This window comes from Emydura macquarii, unplaced genomic scaffold, assembly GCF_026122565.2.
Source record: "Emydura macquarii macquarii isolate MOO-44397 ecotype Brisbane River unplaced genomic scaffold, CSIRO-AGI_Emac_v2 contig_968, whole genome shotgun sequence".
NCBI lineage: Eukaryota > Metazoa > Chordata > Testudines > Chelidae > Emydura > Emydura macquarii.
Window position 1 is genome coordinate 4,472,011 of NW_027131105.1, and position 25,917 is coordinate 4,497,927.

A 25,917-nucleotide genomic window follows, 5' to 3' on the forward strand; every position below is an offset into this window, starting at 1 on the left:
TTTAAGCCAGTGCCAATTGCAGCTGTAGATAAGGCCCCTGGCTGGAGGAGGGGGGGAGGACCCAGGACAGTGAGATGGGCACCAGTCCCTTCCCCCCATGCCACTCCAGCCCCCAGTAGTGGGCAACTCCAGCTGCTAATAACCCCCCTCTTAGTGTATGTCCCCCTGGGACACCTGAGAACCAGTGGGGAACCCCCAGCTCTGCCACAAGCCAGGCCTCTCCTGAAGCAGGCATGGTTTTGAACAGGATCCAGGGTTTCCCTAGGCGTGAAGAAACTGCTCTTGGCAGCTCTGTTGACCTAACAGTGTCTGTCTGAACAGAGCCCCCCACCCACTCCTGCTCCCTTTGCCCCACATGAGTCACCCAGGCCGTGCTGTGCAGGTGCCAGCAGGGGCTGAGATCCAGGGAACAGACTGTCACTTCCTGCTCATCCCCCCTGAGCTCATTGAGGCTGGGGTTGGAGGCGGAGGTCAGCATTGTCTATGGGGGGGGGGCTGGCTCCACCCGCCTCTTGTCAGCACACCAGCTGGTGGCTGCTTTAGAGACAGGGATGAATGGAGCCTGGTCTCCATTGTAAAGAGGGTGAATCTCAGCCCCAGAGACTCATCCAAGCTCAGAGTGAGTCAGTGGCAGAGAACAGAAACCACAGGTCCTGCCCCCCAGGTCCCTTCCCCCTGCTCTAACCCGCTAGTTCCCACCAGAGCCTGGGATAGAACCCAGGCGTCCTGGCTCCCAAGTGCCCCCTGTTTTAACCATTAGGGTTAACCTTTAACCACCCCCACTTCCAGGGTTGAGGCTTGAATGCAGGGTTCCCGACTCCCAGCCCTCCCCCAGCTCTAGCCCGCTAGACTGCTCTCCCCTCCCAGCCCTGGGGAGAGCACCCAGGCAATGACTGCCAGGCTGTCTGCTCTCACCATTAGCCCCCACTCCCCTACCACAGCCCAGGCTAGAACCCCGGGGGATCTGGCTCCCCGCCCTCGCCCCTATGTTCCGGACTGGAGGCAGGCTGGGTCCCTGGGGCCTGTCTGGTTCCTGACTGTCGGGCCAGGCCAGGGCAGGAAGAATCTGTCCTGCCCGGAGCCGTCCGTGACAGCGCCCGTGACTCCGAGGGCTGGGCGGGGGAGGCAGAGGGCCAGACCCCCGTCCCTGCCCTGCCCCATCTGCGGCCCCCTGGCTGGGAGGATCAGCCGGGAGGGAACGAAATGTCCTTATAAGGCAGAGTTTTATTTTCTTTGTAGCCACCTGCAGCCCCCTCCACTCCCTCAGGAGCCCCCGGGGTGCTCCGCCCCCTGGCAGCCCCCCCGCAAGCTGGGCCGGGCCTGGACGGGACGGGCTGTGGGCGGGGGATGAGCTCAGCTCCCGGGCTGCATAAAGCGCGCTGCGCTGCGCTGCGCTGCTGGGGCGAAACAGACGAGACTGGACTGGGAAAGCAGAGACCAGCAGCGCCGAGCTCCAGAGCTTCTTCCATCTGCAGGCACCAGGTCAGTGTGGGCAGGGGAGCCCCATCTCCACAGCCCTGGGACACCTGCCTGGAGGCCATTGGCCCTCACAGCCGCCGGGTGTTTCCTTGTGAGGGGCCTTGCACTGGGGAAGGGCCTGTGGAGAGAGCCCCCGAATGGCACATGGAGACTTTTAGCCTATGGATAGCTGGGTTTTCAGTTCCAGGACTCCTGGGTTCTGTCCCCAGCTCTGCGTGGGGTCTAGTGTGTGAGAGCGGGGGTGGCGGGAGGCAGGAGTCAGGACCCCTTGGGTCTGTTCCCAGCTCTGCCACTGACTGGCAGTTTGGGTGAGTTCCTTCCTGTCTGTGCCTCAGTTTCCTCTTGTGTGAAGTAGGGACAATGACCTTGCCCTGGTTCCCAAGCACTGTATAGCTCCTTGGGATCTTGAAAGGGGGCAGGAGTGGAGCAGAGTGCTCTGATGGGGGAATCATACCTTCTCCCCAGTATCCTGTAGCCTCATCCCACCTCAGACACTCACCCGGTCCTCTCTCTCTCTCTGTCGTCCAGGAAACATGACCATACTCCTGAGAATCTCAGCCCCAATCCTCACAGCTGCTTGCATCCTGATTCTGTGCCCAGGGGGAGCTCCGACAAGCATGGGGGGCTCCTTACCCCTTCCCCCAAAGGGCCAGAGCCATTGGCCCTGGCTCCACACCCAAGGGAGCAGCTCCCTTGCCTCCCCCACACCATGGGATGACTCGGGGACAGACTATTACAGCTATGAGGATCTCTCCACACCAGATACCAGAGAGATGCCCGGCTCCCAGCATCCACCCCATCAACTTTGTGACTACCACCGTTGCCGCCACCTGCAGCCAGCCTGTGCAGAGCTGAGCAGGGAGACTGGCTGCCTGTGCCCTGGGGTGTCTGGCCCAGATGTGCCCCCGGAGTCACCCCAGCTGGGGGCAGTGCATGTCACCGAGTCTGGGGCCAGCCTGCGGTGGTGTGCCCCCTCCTCCACAGTGCGGGAGTATCGGCTGACGTACCAGGCTGACGGGGACCCCCCCATTGTTGGCCCCATCTTCAACAGCACCTTCCGGATGGCAGTGCTTGAGGGGCTGCGCCCTAGAACCTCCTACCTGGTGTGCATCATGGCAGCCAACCGGGCCGGTGCCAGCCCCACCGACGATGGGAGTCGGGCCCATGGACCATGCCGCATCATCCGTACCCTGGTCCCCCAGCTGCTCTACGCATATGTGGCGGCAGGACTGGCGGCCATGTTGGGCCTGGTGGTGATAGCTGCGCTGACCTGGCACTTTGGCCTGCGCTCCAGGAGACGGCAATTCCATGGCTCCCAGGACAATATCCTGGATGCAGAGGTGGGACCAGATGGGGTCGCCAACGGCTCATACGAGGGCAAGGAGCAGCTGTAGGGGCCCCCTGAAGCCTCCAGCCCCTGGACATGTACATTGCTGGCCTGGACCACAGAGCCAGCCCCACGGACGGCCCCATGCAGTGGGGAGCAGGGCTGGTGGAGATGTGGAGTTAAGGGGGGGCACCACCTGACCCACCCAGGGCATGATGCCCTCCCCCATGCCACATGGGATGAGGCCTCTCAGGTCCTGCTGCCCCCCCCATCTTTTATTTATTTATTTATTTATGCAAAGGATGTGTATGGGGGGGGGGAATGTCCTGAAGTATCGAGGGCTGTGGGGAGGCCCCACGAGGGGACAGAGGAACCCATAGGTGGAGGCTCTTGGCAGCCAGTATGAATTATTCTGAGTAATGGTCCCACAGGCGAACACCTTGCTCCATACTCCCTGTGCTGGCTCCAGTGGGGGCGGGGGTTGCCTGGAGCTCCCCCTGCTTGTTGTGGGGGGAAGTCACCCCACTTGCTGTTGTATGTCTGGCCTTGGGACTGCACCCTGGGACCATCTTCTCCCCATAGCTTGGATGGCAACGTGGGGTCATGCGATGGGGGAGGAGCCATGGCAGGGGGCTGGTCACCATGGCGGCGAGGCCAGGGGTGTCCTGCACTGCTGGCAATGGAAGCTTGTTGAGCATGAATTGCAGATGAATAAAGCCCAGAAGCAATGTCCTGGCCACAGGTTTGTCCCTCGTATCCTTCAGCTCATCTCGGCTGCTTGGAACTGTGAATCATCGTGGAGCCCCCAGCAGGGCTCTTCCCCGCCTTCCTGGACGGGCTGTCTGAACCCAGCTCTGTTGGGCTTTCCACACACAGCCGCACCCAGCAGTGTCACAAGGGCCCTTGAACCGCAGCCTGGAAAACATGACCCAGCCCAGATGTGCATGAGAGGGCCCCAGCCCAGGAGGCGAGGGGAATGACGAACAGCCCCACCCTCCTACCTCTGGGGATGGTCTAGCTCCTTGCCCTGACTGCTGGGGAGGCCATGGTGCCCCGCCTGGTATGTGAGGGGCAGCCAAGCACAGCTGGAGTGTGTTAGGGATGGCTCTGCAGGCCTCAGACAGAGGCAGGTGGGAAGTGTTGGGGCAGAACTCAGCCTCATTGGGGCAGGCACCAGGGCTGAATACATGGACTTGACACTGTCTGCATTCGGGGCTGGGCACCCCAGTGCCAAGGGGCTAGGCTGGGCATGGAGGTGGGGAGATGCCTCTGTCTAGTTCAGTATTTTGGGCCCAGCTGTGCTGGAGCCAGAGGGAAGCCGGGAGTGGATTGGCACTGAGAGGGGGCGGAGAAGGGATTGCTCCTGTAATGTTGGGACTCGACCATTTCTGATGTAGGTTGCGTAACCTGGGGAGACATGATCACCCCCAGCACAGGAAACCGCGGGTATGGGACGCAGTGTAATAATGGGGCTAACTCACAGCCACTTCCCTTCCTGGCACTTGGGCGCACACATACGCAGGCATCCGGAGTAGTACGTGCCCACACAGACGCACAGAGAAACACGCAGAGTGACACCCACATAGACATGCAGACACTGTACATGGGCCAAATCCCAGCTCCTTCCCCTCCTGGCCCCTGGCTGCCAGACAGTGTCACTCACACACCCACAAGCACAGTGGCATGCGCACACACTCGCACACATGCTCCCGGCCAAGTTTGCCGTGATCTCACCATGCTGGCTGCAGCGTGGTAGCCACCCGGTCCCGAAGGTGGCAGTGAGCCCAGCTCTGAGTCACTTGCATGCCAGACACGGCGCACCCCTGAGCTGGTACGGCATCCCAGCACTGCTCTGACACACTCCCCTGCAGGCCACGGAGCCAGGCACTCGCTTGCCACTGGGCCGCGGGGCTGGGAGTGCTCAGGCTGGGGTGCTAACCCAGGACCTGCCCCTCTGTATTCAGGCACTCTGGGCGAATGGCTATTGATGAGTGCGAGGATGTCTGGGCCTCTCACTGCTGCCCACTCAGGCGATTTGAGCTGAGCTGTGCTTTGTTTTCGCTCAGTTGGGCGCAGTGATTTCCCAGGCAGGGCCCACTTAGGAAGAGCTTTGTGTTTTGGGAAAATCTCCAGCCTTGAAAGCTGTGAATGCCTTGGGACTGACACATGCACCAACTTGCGTGCACTGCAATACACACACTCAACAACACACTCTCACTGTAACACACACTTATTGACACACTGTAACACATACACACACTCACTGTAAAACAAATGCATTCCACACACTGAAACACGCTCACTGTAATACACAAACACTCTCATTGACACACACACTCACTGTAACACACAGCACTCCACACATACCAACATAAGCACACTGCAACACACACCCCTCATTGACACACACACATTGACACACACTCACTATAACACACACACTCCATGCACACTGAGATATGCTCACTGACACAGACACATACTCCACACACTGACATCCTGTAACTCACTGTAACACACACACTCCCTCATTCACACACACAGACACATGCTCACTATAATACACACTGACATATCACACACAGATCCACATGCTCACTGTAACACACACACCATGTTACACACGTCATTCCCACTCACTGTCAGACATTCACACAGACACATGTTCACTGTAACACACCCACCTGCCCCCTCCACACAACCAAAACATCACACACAGAGACACACTCATTGTCACACCCCCACTCCCATCCCCTGCATGTGCATTTGCCCCTGGCTTGTCCGGACACACCCTGTGTGCTCATGCTCATGACTTGGTGCCCTGCAATGCTGGCTGCAGCCCAGCACACACAGGGTTAAGGGTGGCACCAGTGCTTGGGGGCCATGAGGGGAACAAAGCCTCTTTCATTCCCTGCTTGGAGTGTTTCCTGTCTGACCTACATACCTCCCCACACTGTCCTGGGCCCCGGGCCAAGGCCCCCGGCTCTGTAACAGCAGGCATGGGAGGGGGCAGTTTAGCTGAGCTGTGAAGTGGGTGGGGGAGCAGTGTCAGGAGGGGCTGTGGGAAAGGGAGGGAAGGAAAGGGTCCAGCTGAGGCAGAGGAGGGGATGGGACAGGAAGAGGAAGAACCATGATCGGAAAAGGGGGGAGGCATCAGCCCCAGCCAGTTCCCATGATGGGCCTGCTCTGGGGAAGGCGCTTCACGGCATTCAGGGCAGCAAATCACCCCCCCACACACACAATACAGACCAATTCCATCACCGATGGGTAGCTGTGTCCCGTGCTGAGATGGAAACCCCCGACCGCTTGGCCCTGAAGCCTGGTGGAAAGGCTGCCCGGCCTGAGGCCCACACACTGAGCCTCAGCTACCCCGCTCCTTGGCCATGGGACCCCCCAGTCTGTCCCATTCTCTTGGGCAGTGGCCATGGGTGCGGGGAAAGAACTTGGCACTTCACACACACACCCCACAGATGCTTCCCTTTGCCTTGAAAACTCAGAAAATGTTACAGACACAAACGCAGTCAGGGGCACAGCTGGGAAAAGAGCCCTGGAGTCCTGGCTCCCAACCTGCCCTGATCTAACTCCGCCAGAGCCCACTCCCCTCCTAGAGCTCAAGTGATCAAGACACCTGCCAGAGTCTTGTGTCGGGAGTACCAGGGGACTCTGGGGGGACGTGTCCAAGCACCTGGGGCTAGGGTGGGCTGGAGTGCTGGCTCCAAGGTGTAAGGCAGCTTGATTGTGGGGTCTCCATTGCTCTAGGAAGGGCTCAGACCTGCACCTGGCAGTGCACTGAGATATCCAGGGCTGGGAACAATGACCTGGTTCAGCCCAGACCCAGGGGGCTTGGCAGCTAGGTCCCCTCACAACAACCCATGGGAGGGGCAGTGCCCATTCAGAGAGGGGGCAAGGCCAGGCTGTGACAAGATTTTCTGCAAGAGTCGGGGGGTTAAAGCCATGCAGATGGCTGGAGCCAGGAAATGGAGCAGGGTCTGGGCGGGGCAGAGGGTGCAGGATCCAGGGCACAGAGCTGGCAAACTGGGAGAGGGAGCATGGGAGAGGGGAGGGATGCTGGGGTGGGATCTGGGGGGAGGGGCAGGGACCATGGGGGAGCAGCACAGTCTGGCATGGGGGGCAGTGGTAGAGGGCAGGGTTGTGCGAGGGGAAGGGGGCTGGGCTTGTGGGCATCACCCCCACGCAGAATTTTCAGGAGGTTGCCTAGCAACTGGGATTCCCCATGGGCCTGGCCCAGACCAATCCATAGGGGGGCAGGTAGGGGCTTTGACCTCAGACACCCCCCGCCTCCCAATTGCCCTGGCAAAAGCTGCTAGGAGGCTGGCGGGAGGAATTGGTTTGGGGGGGGGGACGGAAACTGCCCTTGGAGTCTCACTTCCCCCATGGCAGGGTGAATGGGCTGCTCCGGCCCAGGCTGGTTCTGAGCCATTAACCACCCTGCCCCCGGCTGGGTCGGGCATCGCCATGGCTGCCCCACGCCTGCAAGTGAAGATCATCTTCTGGTGAGTGGCAGAGATCCCCCCCACCCAGCACCCCCTGGTACCTCCTAACCAGCCCTGCCCCCCCGTGGGCACCCCCCACCCAGGACCCCCTGGTACCTCCTAACCAGCCCTGCCCCCCATGGACACCCCCCCACCCAGCACCCCCGGTACCTCCTAACCAGCCCTGCCCCCCATGGGCACCCCCCCCACCCAGCACCCCCCGGTACCTCCTAACCAGCACTGCCCCCCCATGAGCACACCCCCCAGCACCCCCTAACCAGCACTGCCCCCATGGGCACCCCCCCCACCCAGCACCCCCTGGTACCTCCTAACCAGCCCTACCCCCCGTGGGCACCCCCCCACCCAGAACCCCCCAGTACCTCCTAACCAACACTGCCCCCCTTGGGCACCCCCCCAGCACCCCCTGGTACCTCCTAACCAGCACTGCCCCCCATGGGCACCCCCCCACCCAGCACCCCCTGGTACCTCCTAACCAGCCCTGCCCCCCGTGGGCACCCCCTGGTACCTCCTAACCAGCCCTGCCCCCTATGGGCACCCCCCACCCAGCACCCCCTGGTACCTCCTAACCAGCCCTGCCCCCCACGGGCACCCAGCACCCCCTGGTACCTCCTAACCAGCACTGCCACCCATGGGCACCCCCCCACCCAGCACCCCCGGTACCTCCTAACCATCCCTGCCCCCCATGGACACCCCCCACCCAGCACTGCCCCCCCATAAGCACCCCACCTGCCCCCCACTCAGAACCACCCTCCCATGGGCACACCCTATAAGCCCTACCCACCCATGGGCTACCCTCATCCAGCACCGTCCCCTCCCATGAGCCCCCTCTACCAACACTGCCTCCCAAGGCACTGCCCCCCAAGGGCACAGTCCACCCTAAGCGCTGGGTCCCTGCCTTAGCCTCCCTTCTCACTGACCCCCCCAATTCTGACACTCCCTGGTACTGGGCCTCTGCCCAAACCCCAGCACTCCTGCCCACCCTCGCTCCCTCTCCGCATGGGGCTGCGCCGTGCTGATGCTGGGCTCTGTTTGCCTTGTAGTGGCAGCTGAGGATACAGAAGCCGGGTGAGTAAAGAACCCCCCCCCCCCCCCCACGTGTCCCCCACACCTCTGTGAGAGACACAGCCCTCATGTGCCCCCACCTTCTGTAAGAGGCCTGGCCTGTGTGCCCCCCATGCCCTCTGTGTGCCCCCCAATGCCCCTGTGTACCCTGGCTTTCACTGAGCCTTCATCTGTGGGGGATGGTACCTGGGGGCTCCCAGCCCTTCCCCCTGCAGAATGGAGCTGGGCCGCCCGGCTTGTGGTGTCTCCCCCTCTGAGGAGTGAGGTGCCCTGGGTAATGCCAGAGAGCAGGGGGGATTCGAGGGCCTAACAGGCTCCCTGGGGCTGGGGAAAAGGGGGCAGTGGTGGGCTCTTCCCCCGCTCCAGGTCACTGACCCCCTGTCTCTTCCTCTGCTCCTTCCAGTTCCTGCAGCTGCAGGAGTTCCTAGAGAAACGCTTCCCAAAGCAGCTGGAGATCGTGAGTGACTTGGGTCAGGCTGGGGCTGGGGCCGGGGTTAGGAGGGACAGGGAATGAGGGTTGGGGGCTGTCCCATCACCAGTAGAGCAGGGTTAGAGCAGGGCACCCCACTCCACTCAGCTGAGCCCCCAAGGGCATCCCCCAGATTTGTGTGGGGAACACATGGCCCTAGACTCCTCAAGGTTTCACCCCCGCTCTGGGACAGCTCTCCATAGGGCCCGCTGTCCCGCTGTTCAGTCACTGCTTCCCCCACCACACGCCACCAGGTCACCACACCCTCGCTCTCTATCCAGACAGGGGAAATGGCCCCCAGCTCTGGGGCTTTCGAGATTCTTCTCCCTGACAGCAGCCAAGTCCTGCACTCCAAGATCGTGAGTACCTAGCGGGCACTGCATGTGGGCACCTCCCGGCTGGGGGGGCTGGGCTGGGGCATCATGTTGGGGGCACATCCTCAGCTCGCGGGGAGGGGCTGGGCAAGGGCACTGTGCGGGAAGCACATCCCCGGCTCTGGGGTGGCTGGGGGGTACTGTGTGGGGGGTACTGTGCGGGGGGCACATCCCCAGCTTTGCGGGGTTGGGCAGGAGGACACATCCCCAGTTCCAGGGAGCTCTGGGGGGCACCATGCTGTTATGGAAGGGTGAAGTAGGGGGACACATCTTCAGCTTTGGGGGGACTGGGCAGGAGGGCAGGGGCCTCCTGGGCAACACAGACTGACCCATCCCTTTGCCCCACAGAATGGCGATGGCTACGTGGACAGTAACGCCAAGGTGCAACGCATCTGTGAAGGCATCAGCAAGGTCCTGAAACAGTAGCGAGCAGGGACTGGGTAAGGGAACCCTGGCTGAGGGGTAGATGGGGAGGGAAGGGAGCCATGTGGAATAGAGGATCACACCCCAGCCCACATGGGGTTGGGGCTCTGTGAAGGAGGTGCGCCAGCCCATGTCGTGTTGCGGGATACACACCCCAGCCTGTGCAGTGTTGTAGGGAGGGGGCACACCCCAGCTCATGCGGGGTCGCGGGATACACACCCCAGCCTGGGCTGTGCTGTGGGGAGGAAGATATACTCCAGCCCGTGTGGGGTTGGGGCAGGAACACCCCTGGAGCTGACACTGCCCCATCTCCCCTCTCTCCACGCAGGGTGCTGTGCTTTCCAGGGCAGCACATGACGGAATCAGCCAAAAGGAGTCACAGACCAGGCTGGCACCCGACCTTCCCCCCGTGCTCCAACCCCTGTGGCTGTCGCCAAGCAATAAAGAGCAACATCCTGGCAGGCAGCTCCATGCCCTTTACTTACAGGGAATGCAGCACTCTAAAAGGAGAGGCCCCACATTAGCCCCGTCCTATGGCACATCCTGTCCGAAGTCCTATGGGGAGCCCGTCCTGTGCAACGGTCCATCCTGAGTGTGGAGTCCAGGCGCAGCCCTGTCCCAAGGCATGGCACATCCCAAGTGCTGGTTTGCAGTGGTGTCCCGTGCCATGGCCAGTCCTGAGTCCCGGAGGCAGCCCTGTCCCATAGCACGACAGGTTCCAAATCCCCATAATGGGGCTAATCCTTGGAGGCTCCTCACTTCAGTCTCAGTCTTCAGGGCTTCTCCACTCCCCGGCCTGCCTGAGGAGTGGGGCAGCAGATGTGGCTCAGGCAGTCGCTACCATGGCCCCCTTTAGGTTCAGAGGCGGCTCCCGTGGCTCACACCGTGGTCTCGTATTCCAGGATCACTGTGGGGCTGGGGGATGGGAGTGACGGGTGCCTCTTCCTGTGGGCCTCACCACCCCCCATGCAGCCTTTCCCCCCGGCTGCTGCCCTGCAGCACGATCCCTGAGGTGCCCCAAACTCAGGCTGCACCGTGGCTGCGTGGATCCCATGCTCCCAGAACACCTGCTGGATCCTCCTGGCCACGGCCCCGTAGGAGGTGGGGTCCAGGCACCAGACATGGGCCGTGGCCACCAGGCTGTGGGCGCCGGTCAGCTGCCAGACATGGAGCTCACGCAGGGCTGCCACCCCCTCCGTGCCCCTCAGATGTGACTCAAGTCGCCACAGGTCCAGATGGTCGGGCACGGCCTGCAGCAGCACGAGGGCAGAGCCCCGCAGTGAGGGGGCAGCCAAAAGGATCAAGGCCAGCAGCACAGCCACACAGAGCCCGGGGTCCAAGTACAGCAGCCAGCAGGGCCCCAGCTCTGCCAGGGCTGGCGCAGGGGTGCCCAGGGGCCGGCACAGCATCCCAGCGCAGGAGGGCAAGCAAGACGCATGCTCTGTGCATGGGGGCCACAGCAGGTGGAAGGCAAGTGAATATAGCAGCACGGCAGCAGGGCCCAACGAGGCAGCCAGCAGGCGAAGGCAGAGGGCCAGCCGGGCACCAGACTCCTCTGTGGGCAAGCACCCGTCCTCTAGCCAGTGCTGCCAGTTCCCTAGCAGGTCTGTGTAAGGGGGAAGGAAGAGGCGTGAAAGGGGTGTGGGGGCAACATCTCGTGCCACAGCTTGGGGGCAAAGGGCAGGGGTCAAAGGGCAAGGTGGGGGTCAAAGAAGCAGAGATATGGGGGTAAAGGGCAGCAGTCACAGGACTGGGGGGCAAAGGAGCAAAAATTTAGGGGTCAAAGGGCAAACTCAATTCTCACTCTAGCAAACTCTCCCACCCGCCCCTTCCCCCACATCCCTCCCCCCACCTTCTTCCCCAGGCTGAGACAGCAGGCCTGGCCCGGTACCGCCCCCCAGCTCAGCCCTCCTGAGCTGAGAAACAGGCCTGGCCCAGGACCACCCCGCTTGGCAGGACTCACCTTGTGTCTCCTGGGCAGAGCTGCCTGTGGCTGCAGCCCCTCTGCTGGGGATGCTGCTGCGATGCCTCTTTCCCGGGGCAGGACAGTGCTGCTCATCCAGCCTCACCTCAGCCAGATGGATGAGGAGCCCAGCAGCCCCAACTCCCACCAGTGCCAGGGGCCGCTCTGTCACCTGGGGGTGCCCTGCCCGGTGCAGTGCCTCGGGCAGCAGAGCCAGGCACAGTGCTGTCAGGAACACACCACAGACCAGGGTCCCTGCCACCCGGGCCCGCATCCATCCGAAGGTGTTCCTGTCACCAGGGTGTGCCCTGCAGGCCAGCTGGGCATCCAGCAGAGCCACCCCCAGTGCCAGCACCATCCCCAGTGTCTGCAGTGAGCAGGAGAGAGCCAGTAGGGAGCCCGTGACCCGGCTCGCCACCACCTCCGCCAGGAACAGGCCGAGGGCAAGACCGAGCTGGGCAGTTAGCCATCCCTGGTGCCCCCTCAGCCCTTGCTCTGCCAGCCAGCCTGGGTGCCCCATCCCCATCAGCAGCCTGGGCAGCCCCATCCCTGCCCCAGCAGCCCCCACCCCCATCTGGGCACCTAGCCCTGTCTAAGCTCAAGGCTCCAAACCGGCTCCTACTCTACCCCGCCCCACTCTCCTGGCAGCCTCGTCCCTGCCCCTGTCCCAGATCCTGTCCCTACCCCAGCAGTCTCCTCCTTCTCTGGGCTCTGGGCTCCGTCCTGTCCCTGCTGCTCTGCACTTGTTGCCAGGAGTTTGCACTCAGAGTGGCCGGTGCACACAGCCCCGCGGTCTCTGGTGGTCCCTTAAAGGGGCAGCGCTGGCTCCCTCCCCCTGTGGCTGCTTGTCCAGCTCTCTGCCAGCTGGCAAGCACAGCACACAGTTTGCTCTCACGACCTCCAACCCAGAGCAGGAAGACCTCCCCTCTTCCCTCTGCAAACTGGGGTGGGAGTGGGCAGATGCCCCCAATCCTAGGGTCCACATGGGACAGCTCAGACATGGGATCCCCAAGGGCTGCTATACTGGGGTGACTGGGAATCCCAGCACCGGCAGAGGCTTCATAGATTCCCAGGCCAGAAGGGACCACTGTGATCATCTGGTCTGACCTCCTGTATAATGCAGGGCATAAGACTTCTCTGTATTCATTCCTGTTTAGAAAAATATCCCATCTAGATTTAACAATTGTCTGTGAAGGAGAATCCACCACGACCCTGGGTAAATTGTTCCAAGGGTTAATTACCCTCATTGTCAAAAATGTACACTTAATTATCAGTCTGAATATGTCTAGCTTCAACTTCCAGCCATTGGATCATGTTATATCTTTCTCTTGTAGATCGAAGAGCCCTTTATTAAATATTTGTTACCCATGTAGGTATTTATAGACTATGATCAAGTCACTCCTTAACCTTCTCTTGTTAAACTAAATAGAGGGAGCTCTTTGGTCTGTCACTATAAGGCAAGTTTTTTAATCCTTCCTTCATTTTTGTGGCTCTTCTCTGAATCTTCATTGTTCTTGAATTGTGGGCACCAGAACTGGACTCAGTATTCCAGCAGCGGGCTGTTGAGATTCCTGTTTATGCATTCCAGGATTGGATTAGCCTTTAGCCCCTTTGGCCACAGAGTTGCACTGTGGACTCATGTTCAGCTGATTATCCCTCACAAACCCCAGATCTTTTTCAGAGTCCCTGCGTCTCCTGTTGTGTAAGTATGGCCTACATTCTTTATTCCTAGATGTATACACTTACAGTTAATTGTATTAAAACATATAGTTTGCTTGCACCCAATATATCAAGAGATTCAGATTGTAGTGAATCATGGATCTGTCCTCTCCATTATCCAATGCTTTTGTCATCTGTAAACTTTATCAATGATGGTTTTATGTTTCTTCCATGTAATCGATGAAGCAGTTAGCATAGGGCTCAGAACCAATCCTTGGAGGACCCCACTGGAAACACAACTGCTTGATGATTCCCTGTTTACAATTAAATTTTGAGACCTATCAATTAGCCAGTTTTTGAGTCCATTTAATGCATGCCATGTTAATTTTATATCATTCTAGTTTTTTCATAAAAATGTTGGGCTGTGTGAGTACCAAGTCAAACACTTTACAGAAGTCTGTGTATAATAATATGGCAACACTGTTACCTTTATCAACCAAACTTGTAATTTATCAAAAAAAGATACCAAGTTAGTTTAACAGGATCTATTTTCCGTAAAACCATGTTGATTTGTATTAATTACATTACCCTCCTTTAATTCTTAATTGAGTCCTGAATCAGCTGCTCTGTTATCCTGCCTGGGATTGATACCAGGCTGACAGGCTTATAATTACCCAGGTCATCCCATTTACCCTTTTAAAAAATGGCACAATGTTCGCTTTTTCCAGCCTTCTAGAACTTCCCCCGTGCTCCAAGGCTTATTGAAAATTAACAGAAACAGTCCAGCAAGCTCCTCAGCCAGCCCTTTTAAAACTTTTGGATGCAAGTTATCTGGACCCTGCTCATTTAAAAATGTCCAACTTTAATATTTGTTGTTTAACATCCTCCAGAGATACTAGTATAGTGGAAAGATATAAGTAGAATTGTTATCATCACCATATGATGGGACTATATCATCTGTTTTTTCCCCCCAAATACAAAATAGAAATATTTATTGAATGCTTCTGCCCTTTCTGCATTATTATGGATAGTTCTAATAACGGCCCAGTACCATTGTCAGGATTCTATTTTTGCCTCATATATTTTAAAAACTCCTTATTGTCCTTAACTCTGCTGGCCATAGATTTCTTCTTGGGTCTGTTTGCTTCCCTTATCAAGTTTCTGCAATGCCAAACTTCTGATTTATATATTTATATATCTACTGGGGAAAACTGGGAATCCCAGCTTCATCTGAGGGAGTTTGTACTGGGGCAACTGGGAATCCCAGCCCCATCTAGGGGGACTCTGTACCAAAGTATCTGGGAATTCCCATGTGAGACAATGGGATATGTCTATATCAAACTATGAAGTCCATTTTGTATGATGTAACCCTGCCCAAGGTGAACCTATTTAAATGCCTTCAGCCAGCCTCCTTGCCTAGCCCAGCGACATAGCACCTCGCCAAAAGCCCAACATGGAGAATTCTCCAGGACTCATAATCTGCAGCTGTCCTGGTCAAATGACTCTTGAGTGGTGGGCTACACACCTGGACCTCTCCTGCACAGATGCCTGGCTGGGGGAGAGGACGAGAGCTGTCCGGCCAATCACCAAGCCAAAGAAGGAAGAGAGCAGGGTGCTACTCTGAGTGGGGGCAGCCATCGCCACATGGAAACAAGACAGCAAGAATAGGAGGATGCTGAATGGCCTGAAACAACATCAGAGGCCTTGCATGCACTGGATGGGGGAGATCCAGCAGGGTGGCAAGTGTCTGGACTTTGGTTATTTTCCAGAGATTCATTACTCTCCAGCGCTGTTGAAGAGTAAAGTGGCTGTGGTTCAGAGCCGCTTTTGCTAACTCTGTGTTCCCTGCCTTCCTGCTGTGTTGTCCCTCAAGAGGTTAAACTAGAGGCCCAGAGTGCCCATAGCCAGGAGGAGGTGAGTGTAAGTGACCAGGGTTTCAAGAGGACTGGGGCATCGGTTCTGGGGGCAGGGGCAGCTGGACTGCGGAGTTCCATGGGGTCAATGCCTGGGAGGGCAACTGAGAAACCCAGGGCTGGGAACAATGACGTGGCTTGACCCAGACCCAGCTCCACCAGGTCCCTTCACAACAGACAGGCATTGGACCACAGTGATACCATTAATACACAGATCACATGCTGCCAGGTTCACAGTATAATTGACTGTAATTGAGGTTTGCCGGGGCGTGCCTGGCCCCAGCTGGGCTCTGCAGAGTTGGCCTCCTAGGGCAAAGGCTGAGGTGGGCCTGGGGCCTCCTCAGTGCCAGGGAGCTCCTCATCCCCAGTGTCGATGTCGTAGTGGGGTGGGGCCTGCTTGTGCCCAGAGCGGGGCAAATACTCCACCACCCGGACACGTCCGTTGGGCCCCACCAGCTGCCGGTAGCGGGGGCAGCCCACGGCATAGAACAGCTGCTCCTTGATCCTGCGGGCCCACTCTAGCCCATGGGCTGCGGGCTCTGCTGGACCCAGCTCCTGCTCCACCAGTGAGCGGAACAGTTGCCGGTACTGGCTCAGGGACAGGCCGTGGATCCGGAGCAGCTGGACAGCCTGGGCCTTCACCCTCTTCTTCCTCCTCACCCTGAGGGGCTGGTGGCTGCAGAAGACACTGGCTGCTGTGGGTCCGGTGGGCATAGAGGCCCTGGATCTCTGCGAGAGTGGGCAAAGCTAGAGTGAGGGGCCAAACCAGGATTCAGAGCTGCTCTCCGCACCCACCCCACCCCGCCAACAATCCTGTCCCTGCTTTGTACAAGAGCTGCAGGCTGGGTGTACTGGGTCCTCCACCTCATATAAGTCAGCCATATAATAACAGCCATATTGCACCCCCTAGAGGCCCCCCTTCATCGGAGTGTCTCAGCACTTTTTACCCAGTAATTCACTGGCCCCACCTGGAAGGAATCATAATAGGGAGCACTGAAATGGAGATGCCTCTGATAAGGAGTGGGGGTTGTTTATACAGGCATCCCTTGCCCAATGCTGAGATGCAGGTGCCTCTCTGGTGGGGTTCAGGGGTTGCTCATACAGGGATCCCTTGCTAGGGTTAGATAAGATGCGTGTTTGTTCTTGTAGGATCGCTAAGGATCACTGATCTGCATAGGGGGCCTTGGCCTGGCCAGTGGGCTGTGGCTGTGGGCCAATCCCCCAGGTCCCTGACCCCCAACTGTTATCTGGCTGTACTAGGATTGCTGCCCCCAGCCACTCACCTGACTCGCTTTGTGCCTGGGGCCCTTATGTGTTTGCCGGCTCCTTCTGACTGTGGCTGGCTCCATTCTCTCCGAGCTGGGGGCTGTCCGCATGCTACCTTCAGCGCCTGGCCAGCTGCAGTAGTTGTGCTCCTGTGCAACAATATTCCCAGATGCCCACAGGGCTGGGGGAATGTTGGGCGCTGGCCATGCTGGGTAGAGCAAGGCTGGGCCTGGCCCATTGGGCGTGAGGCCTGGATGTGATCCTCCTTCTGGGGGCTGCTGCAAGGGGAGGATGAACAGACAGATGGGGGATGAAAGGGGCTACAGTACTCAGTATGACAGTACCTGGCATTTCTCTAGTGAGATCCCAACATGCACTGCAGATTGTGTATATACAGAGACTGCTTCCCCAGCTACTGAGATGCAATTGCCTCTGGGGTGGGGCATGGCAGCTGTTTACACAGGGATCCCTTGCTCAGCACTGAGATGCAAACCCTCAGGGGGTGGGAACACAGAGGCTATTTATACAGAGATCCCTCATCCAGTGGGGAGATGCAGACACCTCTGAAGTGGGGTGGGGCAGCCATTTGACATACACACAACAGACTCCTCCCATCCACTGCCTCTCACCATCCTGGAGCCCAGATTCCTCCAGCCCCCCCACTGGTGCTGGGCCCAAGGATGACAAGGTTCTGCCTGTGTGTGTAGGTTCCGGGTCCAGGGCATCACCAAGGAAACATTTGTGGTCTCAGCTTGGATGTTCCAACCTGAGCGGTGTCATGCTGAGTTAGAGAGCTGTCTCTCACTGCCCCATCTCATGCCACACATGCCCTCAAAGCAAACTCATCTCCTCTTCCATCTGCCCCATAGACCAAGAGAGGCGCAGAGAGACTCCACCCCTCACGCAAGATCCCACCCCTTAGGGTAAGATCAGGCCCCTTCCCTCAGCTCCTATCTCCGTGGGTAAGATCAGGCCGTCACCCCTCCACATCTGTCCTGGAGTAAGAACAGCTGGGACCCGTGAAATATCCCCAACACCAAAGGAGACTATGAGGACTCTAGGGGGGGAGTTGAGTTTGTAGCGATCACGGCCAGAGTTGTATTCCTAGCCCTGTATCCATTCATCGCTGGGGATCTGGGCAATGTGCATCCCCCAGGGACTGGAGATGGACTGCAGCACAGTCTTCTCAGCAGCACATGGCCTTGATACTCAGTGGCCTAGCCCCAGGATACCCAAGGGCTTGACCCCACTTTGATTGGGGGGAATTGACTGGAACAGCTATTCCAGAGTAAAAGCAGCCACGTGGGGAGCTGCTCCAGAACAGCCCTCACGCTTTGAATTCACACCCTGCCTTACACCAGAATAACTTTACTGTGCAATCAAGCCCTAAAAGAGTCTAATACTTTAGACGGCCACCAGCATCAACAGCTCCTCTCCGCAGCACCACGAGACTTGCTACCACAAGAGAAGAAGGATGATCTATTGGTCAGGCCACTAGCTTGGAATTTGGGAGACCTGGGTTCACGTCCCATCTCTGCCACATACTTCCTGTGTGACCTTGGGCAAGTTACTTAGCCTTTCTGTGCCTCAGTTCCTGCTCTGTTCAATGGGGATAATAGTCTAGGGCTACTTCCCAGGGGTGTATGAGGTAAATGCAGTAAAGTCTGTTAGGCACTCTGATGCTATGGTGATGGGGAGCAGATAGGTACGTTAGAATAGACACAGTTCCTTGGGGCTGGTCCCAAGCTGTGAGATGAACTCCCAGAGGAATGAAGCACCATCCCTGCCTGCTGCTCTGACCAGCCTTCTCCCATATAAACATGGAAAATAAAAAAGACAATAAACAAGACCCTACCCAAACAAAATTGTTGTTCCCTTGTGGAGAGAGAAAAGGAGTCACATGGGACAGATGTCAGTCCTGCCAGTTAGTGCACAATGAGGGTTTGGTCTGAAGAGCTGTAGAGATCAAGATATGTTAAAAAAAAAAACACACACACACACACTCCAGAGCAATGTAGTTCTGCTGACCTAACCCCAGTGCAGACATAGCTATGTCCACTGAAGGAGGGCTTCTGTCAGCACAGCCAATGCGGGGCGTATGGAGAGGTGGTGTTCCTACACCATCGGACAAACCCTTTCTGTTGATGTAGGCTGCATCCAGGCTAGGGGGCTAAGCTGGCACAGTCTTACTGGTATAGACACTGCCTGGGACATGACAGATCCTGTGGTGGGGAGGCTGGGATAAGAACCAGTGGTTGAGGGGGGAAAGGGGTCACTCTAGGGGAGCCTCTCTGGATGTTTCTCTCTGTCCAGGTGATTGTGTTGCCCCCCTGTCCGGAGTGTGAATAATGGTTGGTTCTCACTTTGGATGTGGGGAAACTGAGGCAGCGAGTGGGCCGTGACTTATCCCGAGGGACCTAGTGAATACCTGGCAGAGCTAGGGATGTAATTTAGGCTTCCCCACTCTAACCCCTGGGCCCGACTCCGCTCCCAGAGCTGGGGAGGGGATTTGGGGATCTCTTCCACTTTAAGGATGAGCGCGGGACGGCGCCGTTTGTCCCTGTGCGGCTGCCGTCTTCGTCTGCCGTCTCGACTCCGCGGGCCCTCACGTGACCAAACAGAGCGGCCGCGCGAGTCTCGCTGCTTCCGGCCCGGTGCGGGAGCCCCCATTGGAGGCAGGGTCGGACCCGGTGAGTCCCCGGGACCCCGCCCGCTGCGGGGGGCTCGGCGGGGGGATGGGCGGGGCGCGGGGGAGACGCCGCGGGGAGACGCAGGAACCTTTTCTCCCTCTTCCCTCTGCAGGGCGCGGCGGGGTCCGGCATGGAGTGCACGGCGCTGGAGAGCCTCCTGGAGATGGGCTTCCCGCAGGGCAGAGCGTATGTGCCCCGCCCCCGCCCGGGGGTCCTGGTCTAGGGGCTGCGTCACGGCGGGGTCTGCAATGTGGGGAAGGGACGATCTAGTGCCAAGCCCAGGGCGCCTGGTTTCTATCCCCGTGCTGGGAGGGGGGGGGTCACGTGGCGGATAGGATGGGGTCTGGGAGTCCTTGCCCTGTGCCTCAATTTCCCCACCAGCGCAGCAGGGATAATGCTGCTGCCCCCCCTGCGCTGCGTCCCCGTCCCCCCCCCCCGCGATTCTTTAGGCTAAATATGGAATGCTTCTAAAATGTCCCCTCCCCCCAACCCCGAATGGGGCTGGAGACTAGCTGTGCCACCAGCCAGAGACTCTGTGTAATGATGCCTGTGCCACACCGCCTTGGTGGTACTGAATCAAACCAGGGACTGGGGCCAGCTTGATGTTCTTTAGCTTGAATTCACAACCCCAGCAGCTTGGGTACCCCCTTGTGAGCAGCACTGCGGGACCGGCCAGCGAGCGCGAAAAGCAGGGTCTCTTTGAAATCAAGTCTGCTACATGTGTCAAAGCTGGATGCAGTGGTTGGCAGCATCAGTTCCATAGCAATGGCCCAACTGGATCAGATCTAGAGTCCTTCTAGTCCTGTCTCCAATGGTGCTTCAGAGGATTCATAGATGCTGCCATAGAATGTAAGGCCAGAAGGACCATTAGATCATCTGTCTGCCCTGCAGCACAGCACACGCCAGAGAATGTCGCCCAGTTCCCCCTGCTCTGAGCTTGGTCACTTGTGTTTGACTGAATAATTTTCCGGAAAGGCAGCCAGTGTGGACTGGAGATGGAGAATCCACCCTTGCTCTGGGGAGCTTGTTCCAGTGGTGAATCACCCTCCCTGGGAAAAGCATGCATTGTTTCTCATTGGAATGTGTCTTGCCTCAGCTTCCAGCTGTTGGTTCTTGTTCTGCCTATCTCTGCTACATTAAAGACCCTTTAGTGCCTGCTATTTTCTCCCCGTGAAGCTACGTATATACTAATCAGGTTATCTCTGTCTTCTTTTTGATAAACTAAACAGACTGAGGTCTTTCAGTCTCTCACTGTGAGGCATTTTCTCCAGCCCTTGAATAGTTTTTGTGGTTCTTCTTCTCACCCTCTTCTATTGCTCAATACTTAATTTAAAAGGTAGCTCCCAGATCTCAGCAAGGATTCCAGTCTTGATCTCACCAAGGCCATAAGCAGAAGGGAAATCACCTCCCTGCTCTGGAGTAGGCCTTCCTAGGAAGTAGGAGGGTCTTGAAGGACCAGTTCTGTGTGGGGGAAGGAGGAGGGAGCTTTTTGTGCTCCTGCACCCACAGGAATAAGCGGGGGGGAGGGACGGGACAATGTACCCCCACGGAGGCCTCACCTTAGCCCCCAATATCTAGTGATTGGCTCAGCCCTGAAGCAGACCATATTCTAGCCCTTCCAGAGCTTCCACCAGCATGAACTATTATCACCCTGGTTATCCAGCCTATCGCACGGCCCCTCTGTGCTTCCTGCTGATTCCACCCTCATCCCTGGTGCTCAGATTGATGTTTTGCTGGCGGCTGTGGTATCTGTTGCAGGTTGGGTAATGTTCTGTCAATCTGCCAGAGGTTTGGCCTTGTGGCCTGGCTAGTGGCAATGTGGGTTGCCCCATGGAGCTGCCCATCTGTTTTCACTCTGTGAAGCGTTTCACAAGGAGGATGCTGCTGTGGGGGTGGGGCGGTGATGTAGCTGTGCCACTCCTGTAGGGTGGAACTGAGCCACGGCTGTCCATTTCTTTCAGGGAGAAGGCGCTGGCGCTGACGGGGAACCAGGGCATCGAGCAGGCCATGGACTGGTGTGTTGGCGCTCTCCTCCCCCTATATCTGTCTGCTTTTCCTAGTGCCTCCGCCTTCTCTCTGCTGATGCTTGTTCTCTCTACCCCCTCAAAAGGCTCATGGAGCATGAAAATGACCCCGACGTGGATGAGCCATATGTGCCTCCCCAGGGCCACGTCTTGGGCACAGAGGAGCCCCCCGAAGGATGTACCCCTGAGACTATGGAAGCCAGAGCAGGTTTGAACAGCCCTGAGGAGTTGCCTGGGGCGGGGGCAAGCTGCCCACCCTGACTTGTGGGACCCTTTAGGCTGGGTTGTGGCCCATTCACACCAGGGTCTTGCTTCCTCCTTGGCTGTTCCCTCCTGGAACAACCCTCTCCACCTGCATTGGGACCCAGCTGACAGTGGGCTGGGCTTTGCCCTGCTGCAGTCCAGGCTCACACCCCGGGCATGTGGCATGTCTGGCCCCTCCCTCTTCGCTTGTTTGCTGCCCCCCTCCACATCCATGTGGGGAAACCTGCCGTGACAGGGGCACTGAAGGATCCTAGTCCCACCTTGATACCCAGGTGCTTGCCCATTACTCATGTATCCCTTGTGGGCAGCAGGGGGTGCTGGCCTCTGAGCAGAGGGTAACAGGCTTTTCCCTACAGATCTTGTGGCGGAGGGCTCGGCTGAGGGAGATGACAAGCATCCCCTGACTGAGGAGGAAAAGAGGGAACAGACTAAGAGGTAGGAAGAGCCCTCGCCTTTCCCCTCCAGAGTCCCCTGCTGGCAGGGAGAGACCTGGCCCCCAGCTGCATGGCATGCTGGGAACATAGCTTTTGGTGCAAGGAAGATTTGGGTCCTGTGGGGAGGGAGAGAGCATGGAAGAGTGGTCCCCACTCCTGTCCCTCCTGCAGGATGATGGAGCTGATTGCGCAGAAGCAGCGGGAGAGGGAGGAGCGGGAGAAACGGGAGACCATTGAGCGGGAGAAGCAGCGGCGCAAGCAGGGCCAGGAGCTCTCCATGATCCGCCAGAAGCTGCAGGAGGATGAGATGAAGAAGATGGCAGAGGAGAGGCGCAGGGAGAAGATGGAGGAGAAGCTGGCCAAGTGAGAGCGATGCAGATGCATGGGGAGCAAGTGAAGATTGAGGGAGTAGGTGCCTGGGTGGAAGAAGTGGGGATGAGGTGCATTGGGAAAGGGTGGATGTGGCTGTGGAACCTGCTCTGGCCATGATGTTGCAGCAGAAGCACAGCCCTGCGCCATGCTGCGAGTCTGTCTCTAGCTGGGCCTGTTCTCCTTGCAGGCAGCGGGTGCGTGAGAAGATCGAGCGGGACAAGGCAGAGCGAGCCAAGAAGGTGGGTGAGCAGCAGTGGTTGGATGGGATCCAGGCCCCCCATGATGACCCCTGCCACTGCCATCCCTTAAGTCAGGGTGTACGTATGCGTGAGGGGAACTGGGGGGAGGTCTGGTGGGGGGAGGGCTGTGGTGGCTCTCATTCCCCATGTGAGATCCCATGCCCAGTGCCCCATATGTGGGGAGGGAGATGGGAGATGCCCTGGGTGTGGCTTTCCCCTGTGGCTTCTGGGTCCGGGTGTGGGGGGCTGTGTGAGCGCATGGGTGGGTCTCTGGGGCAGCCTAGAGGGGGAAGCTCTCTCTTGTCTTGGTGCCTGTCACACTCTGTATAACTTTCCCAACCAGTTTGGAGGTGGCAGCAGCTCCCAGGCCCCAGACGAGCCAGTCCAGATGACACTGGTGCCCTCTTCCCCCAGCCAGGAACCGCCAACGAAGAGAGAGTATGACCAATGCCGAATACAGGTACCCTGGGCAGAAGGGAGCGGCCCCTCGGACCCTTGTGCTTCGTCCATCTGCTCCTTTCACACATGCCAGTCTGCTCCCCATCACCCTGCTGGGGGTTGCTGGATGGGTGCAGACAACAGGCCTTGCTGGGGAAGCCGGGGGGTTTCTGCCTGGGTCACAGGCAGTCCTTGGGCTGTTGGCCTGATCTGGCTTGCTGCTACGGGTCTGAAGGAAGCCCCTTCTCTGTGGGGTCACACCCAGGGGTGCCCTGAGGACAGGAGAAAAGGAGAGCGGGGGCAGTTCTCCTCTTAATGCAGGGGGACGAGGCTGCCCCCAGGCTCCCTATCCCAGCATACTGCCCCACCCTGGCATGGGGTGTACCTAGCCCCTCTTGCCCTCCCTCCAGGTAAGACTGTTGGACGGGACGTCGCTCACGCAGACCTTCAAGGCCAAGGAGCAGCTGGCGGCCGTGCGGCTGTATGTAGAGCTGAACAGCAAGGATGGCGGGGAGCCCTTCCACCTCCTCACCAGCTTTCCCCGCCGCATCTTCACTGATGAGGACATGGAGAAACCCTTGCAGGAGCTGGGTGAGCCTGGGGCCAAGCAAAGCAACTGGCTTGAGGGCACAGTTAGCAGCAGAGCTGGGGAATAGAAGCAGGAATCCTGCCTCCCAGCCACCCTGCTCTGACCCACTAGATCCCATTCCCCTTCCACAGCTGGGGAACAGAAGCCAGGAGTCCTGGCTCCCAGCCCCTGCTACTCTAACCACTGAGCAACAGCAATGAGTCCTTTGAGAACAGATCTGGGCTGGGGACTCCTGACTGCAGGACCATCCAACTGTTGCTTTGGGGCCCCCCACCAGAGAAGGGAGAGAGTCAGGGCTCTGAGCAGAGATCCCTCTGAAGGAGACAACCATGTCCCTGTTGCTGTGGCCCTGCAGGATCTCTGCACCCGCTGCCATCATCAGCCACTACAAGGTTCTAGGGGGATGCAAACCACAGAGCACCCAAGGCCCTTCCAGTTCAGTACAGTGCCCGCCCCTGCGGGAATGACTCCCACGGATCAGACCTGCAGTGAGTGGACACTGCTCTCCCAGGCCCCATATACACCTGCCCCTGGCTTCAGCCTGTCTCCTGTTCCCACAGGTCTGGTGCCTTCGGCTGTTCTCATCGTGGCCAAGAAGTGTAACAGCTGAAGACCTTCCCGGCTCATGCGTGCTGTGACCAGAGCTCACTCCCCACCCGTCCGTCCGTCCCTGGATTCCTGTGGTTCCCTCTGCCACCTTCACACCGTGGTACTGCCCCTCCCCCTGCCCAACTGAGCCCAGGACTGGAACCCAGCAGAGCGGCTGCTAGGGGGTGGGTCCCCAGCTTCCCTGGGGGAGCGCCACAGCGCGAGCCCCAGCACCAGGGACATTAATAAACATCATCTGTTCTGCTGCTGCCGCCGCCGTCACCACCGTTATTCCCCCCAGCCTGCTCGGGGTGAGCTGACAGTATGGAGGCCCCAGCTCAGCTGGAGAGGGCAGGCTGCAGGATGGGTGCTGGGTGGCCCCCCCTCAGCCAGGAGGTGGCCTCACCATAGTCAGATGTGTTATGCCAAATGATGCACCCACAACACCGCCAGCCCATGCGGCAGCAGAGAGCAGGGCCCCGTTCACGCCAGGTGCTGCATGGACCCCCCTGCCAAGAGTGGGGTCTCTGTCAGGATGGGTGCTACACAGACAGCCTGGGAGGGGAGACTGGAGCAGTCAGAGGGGGAAAGACCAGGCCGGGTCTGGGTAGGGAAGATGCCCTGCCCTAGGCAGAGTCTGCAGGAAGAGAGACTTCTGCTCTCATTACCCCTCTGCTGCAATCATGTCCTATCCCATGTGCTTGATGGGGAGGGGAAGGTGCAAAAAAAAGTCAGAGCCCTGCCTGCTCTCTCCTTACGGTCAGTGCTGGCCCCAGTGCAGCAGTAGGGGGTGTGGTACTGCAGGGAGAGGGGCAGGGGTAGAGGGGGGCACTTGCTGTGCTGGGCCAGACCATCTTTCAGGTGAGACGTGAACCAGGCCCTGGTCCGTGGTCAGTAAAGAACCTGAGGTGCACGCCTGGGGTTGGAATGGGCTGCGAGTCCCCTTCTTCCCTGGTGCACAGTGCTGTGTGTCCCCCCCAGTGGGGGCTGTATTACCACACAGGCAAATGGAAAACACCCCCCACCCCGCCCCCATTGAGCACAAGGGAGCGAGAGGGTGGACTCCACTGTGGAATTAGTGGGTGTGGGGGGCCCAGGCTGCTGTTGATACCCCTGGGGGTTGGGGTGAGGCTTTGCCCCAATGGCCTGGGCTTGGAATGGGGTTTCTAAGCTGGTGCTGAATGTGGTAATTTAACAGAGGGAAGGTGAGAAGGGGCCTGTGGCCTAGGGCTCCCCCCTCCCTGAAGGAGCAGCAGCCCATGGGGTGCTCTGGGCCTGCGGGTCCCACCTGCCCTCTCTGGGTAGCTCAAGTTATGGGGGCCCTTTTGGAGCAGCTGTTCCTGTAGTTGGGCTGTGGGGAGCCTCCATGATCCAATCCCAGTGTGAAGGGAACAACATTGCCATCCGCCATCATCTCTCTCTCTCTCTCTCTCTCTCTCTCACACTCACACACACACACACACACACACACACACACACACACACACACACACACACCCACCCCCCCCCCCCCCCGAGCCTGGCTGGGAACTCTGGGCGGGGAGGCAGCAGCACAGTCCTTGCCTGGGGCTGATGGATGTGTTGAGTCCTGGGCTGAGGATGCAAACAGTAGGTGCTGCTCCCAGGACGGAGCCCTTACTCTCCCCATCCCTTCTTCCCTCCCCGGTTTTCTGGCTCAGCAGCACTCCCTGTGGTCATGTGCTGAGTTAGCCATAAATCCCAGGAGCCCTTTGCTGTAAGCATAGGTGGGGGAGCCCAGAATTTGATCCTCTGCCCATTATCTGTTATTACCACCTCCCCAGCTGCTGAATCCCAAACTCTTCCAGTACA

General features: G+C 58.5%; 4 protein-coding genes and 1 long non-coding RNA gene across 6 annotated transcripts; 3 read left to right on the forward strand and 2 right to left on the reverse strand.

The window, feature by feature from the left end:
* Window positions 1-1,336: 1,336 nt before the first annotated feature.
* LRRN4CL (LRRN4 C-terminal like) lies at window positions 1,337-4,920 on the forward strand. Its single transcript, XM_067544419.1, has 2 exons — window positions 1,337-1,482; window positions 2,008-4,920. Exon 2 carries the CDS (start codon window positions 2,013-2,015, stop codon window positions 2,871-2,873), a length of 861 nt encoding a protein of 286 aa, XP_067400520.1. The 5' UTR covers window positions 1,337-1,482; window positions 2,008-2,012; the 3' UTR covers window positions 2,874-4,920.
* Window positions 4,921-8,788: 3,868 nt separating this feature from the next.
* Window positions 8,789-9,594, forward strand: LOC137150074 (uncharacterized). The gene is made up of 3 exons (XR_010918900.1): window positions 8,789-8,839; window positions 9,133-9,210; window positions 9,574-9,594. It is a non-coding gene; the product is annotated as an uncharacterized lncRNA (long non-coding RNA).
* A 566-nt stretch (window positions 9,595-10,160) lies between these two features.
* LOC137150466 (proton-coupled zinc antiporter SLC30A1-like) lies at window positions 10,161-12,158 on the reverse strand. The gene is made up of 2 exons (XM_067544420.1): window positions 11,612-12,158; window positions 10,161-11,254 (listed from the first exon to the last, which is right to left on the reverse strand). The coding sequence occupies exons 1-2, from the start codon at window positions 12,156-12,158 to the stop codon at window positions 10,527-10,529; spliced, it is 1,275 nt and encodes a 424-aa protein (XP_067400521.1). The 3' UTR covers window positions 10,161-10,526.
* Window positions 12,159-15,414: 3,256 nt separating this feature from the next.
* LOC137150467 (uncharacterized) lies at window positions 15,415-17,131 on the reverse strand. Its single transcript, XM_067544421.1, has 3 exons — window positions 17,079-17,131; window positions 16,467-16,727; window positions 15,415-15,912 (listed from the first exon to the last, which is right to left on the reverse strand). Exons 1-3 carry the CDS (start codon window positions 17,079-17,081, stop codon window positions 15,490-15,492), a joined length of 687 nt encoding a protein of 228 aa, XP_067400522.1. The 5' UTR covers window positions 17,082-17,131; the 3' UTR covers window positions 15,415-15,489.
* Window positions 17,132-19,036: 1,905 nt separating this feature from the next.
* On the forward strand, window positions 19,037-24,356 carry UBXN1 (UBX domain protein 1). 2 transcript variants are annotated; one of them, XM_067543846.1, is made up of 10 exons: window positions 19,037-19,139; window positions 19,252-19,325; window positions 21,101-21,154; window positions 21,250-21,371; window positions 21,784-21,862; window positions 22,033-22,224; window positions 22,421-22,550; window positions 22,816-22,932; window positions 23,321-23,501; window positions 24,060-24,356. In XM_067543846.1, the coding sequence occupies exons 2-10, from the start codon at window positions 19,270-19,272 to the stop codon at window positions 24,107-24,109; spliced, it is 981 nt and encodes a 326-aa protein (XP_067399947.1). In that variant the 5' UTR covers window positions 19,037-19,139; window positions 19,252-19,269; the 3' UTR covers window positions 24,110-24,356. The 2 variants fall into 2 exon arrangements, with proteins under 2 accessions (XP_067399947.1, XP_067399948.1); XM_067543847.1 differs by having other exon boundaries at window positions 19,045-19,139; window positions 22,421-22,472.
* Window positions 24,357-25,917: the final 1,561 nt, after the last annotated feature.

Excerpts from the sequence above, each read along its gene's own strand:
- UBXN1 (XM_067543846.1), top strand. The coding sequence starts at position 19,270 with ATGGAGTGCACGGCGCTGGAGAGCCTCCTGGAGATGGGCTTCCCGCAG. Across the intron at positions 22,551-22,815 it reads GCCATCCCTTAAGTCAGGGT|TTTGGAGGTGGCAGCAGCTC; the intron begins GTACGTATGCGT and ends TTTCCCAACCAG. Across the intron at positions 23,502-24,059 it reads GAAACCCTTGCAGGAGCTGG|GTCTGGTGCCTTCGGCTGTT; the intron begins GTGAGCCTGGGG and ends CTGTTCCCACAG.
- LOC137150466 (XM_067544420.1), bottom strand. The coding sequence starts at position 12,158 with ATGGGGCTGCCCAGGCTGCTGATGGGGATGGGGCACCCAGGCTGGCTG. Across the intron at positions 11,255-11,611 it reads CTCTGCCCAGGAGACACAAG|ACCTGCTAGGGAACTGGCAG; the intron begins GTGAGTCCTGCC and ends CCCCTTACACAG.
- LRRN4CL (XM_067544419.1), top strand. The coding sequence starts at position 2,013 with ATGACCATACTCCTGAGAATCTCAGCCCCAATCCTCACAGCTGCTTGC.
- LOC137150467 (XM_067544421.1), bottom strand. Across the intron at positions 15,913-16,466 it reads CCAGGCACAAAGCGAGTCAG|AGATCCAGGGCCTCTATGCC; the intron begins GTGAGTGGCTGG and ends CCACTCTCGCAG.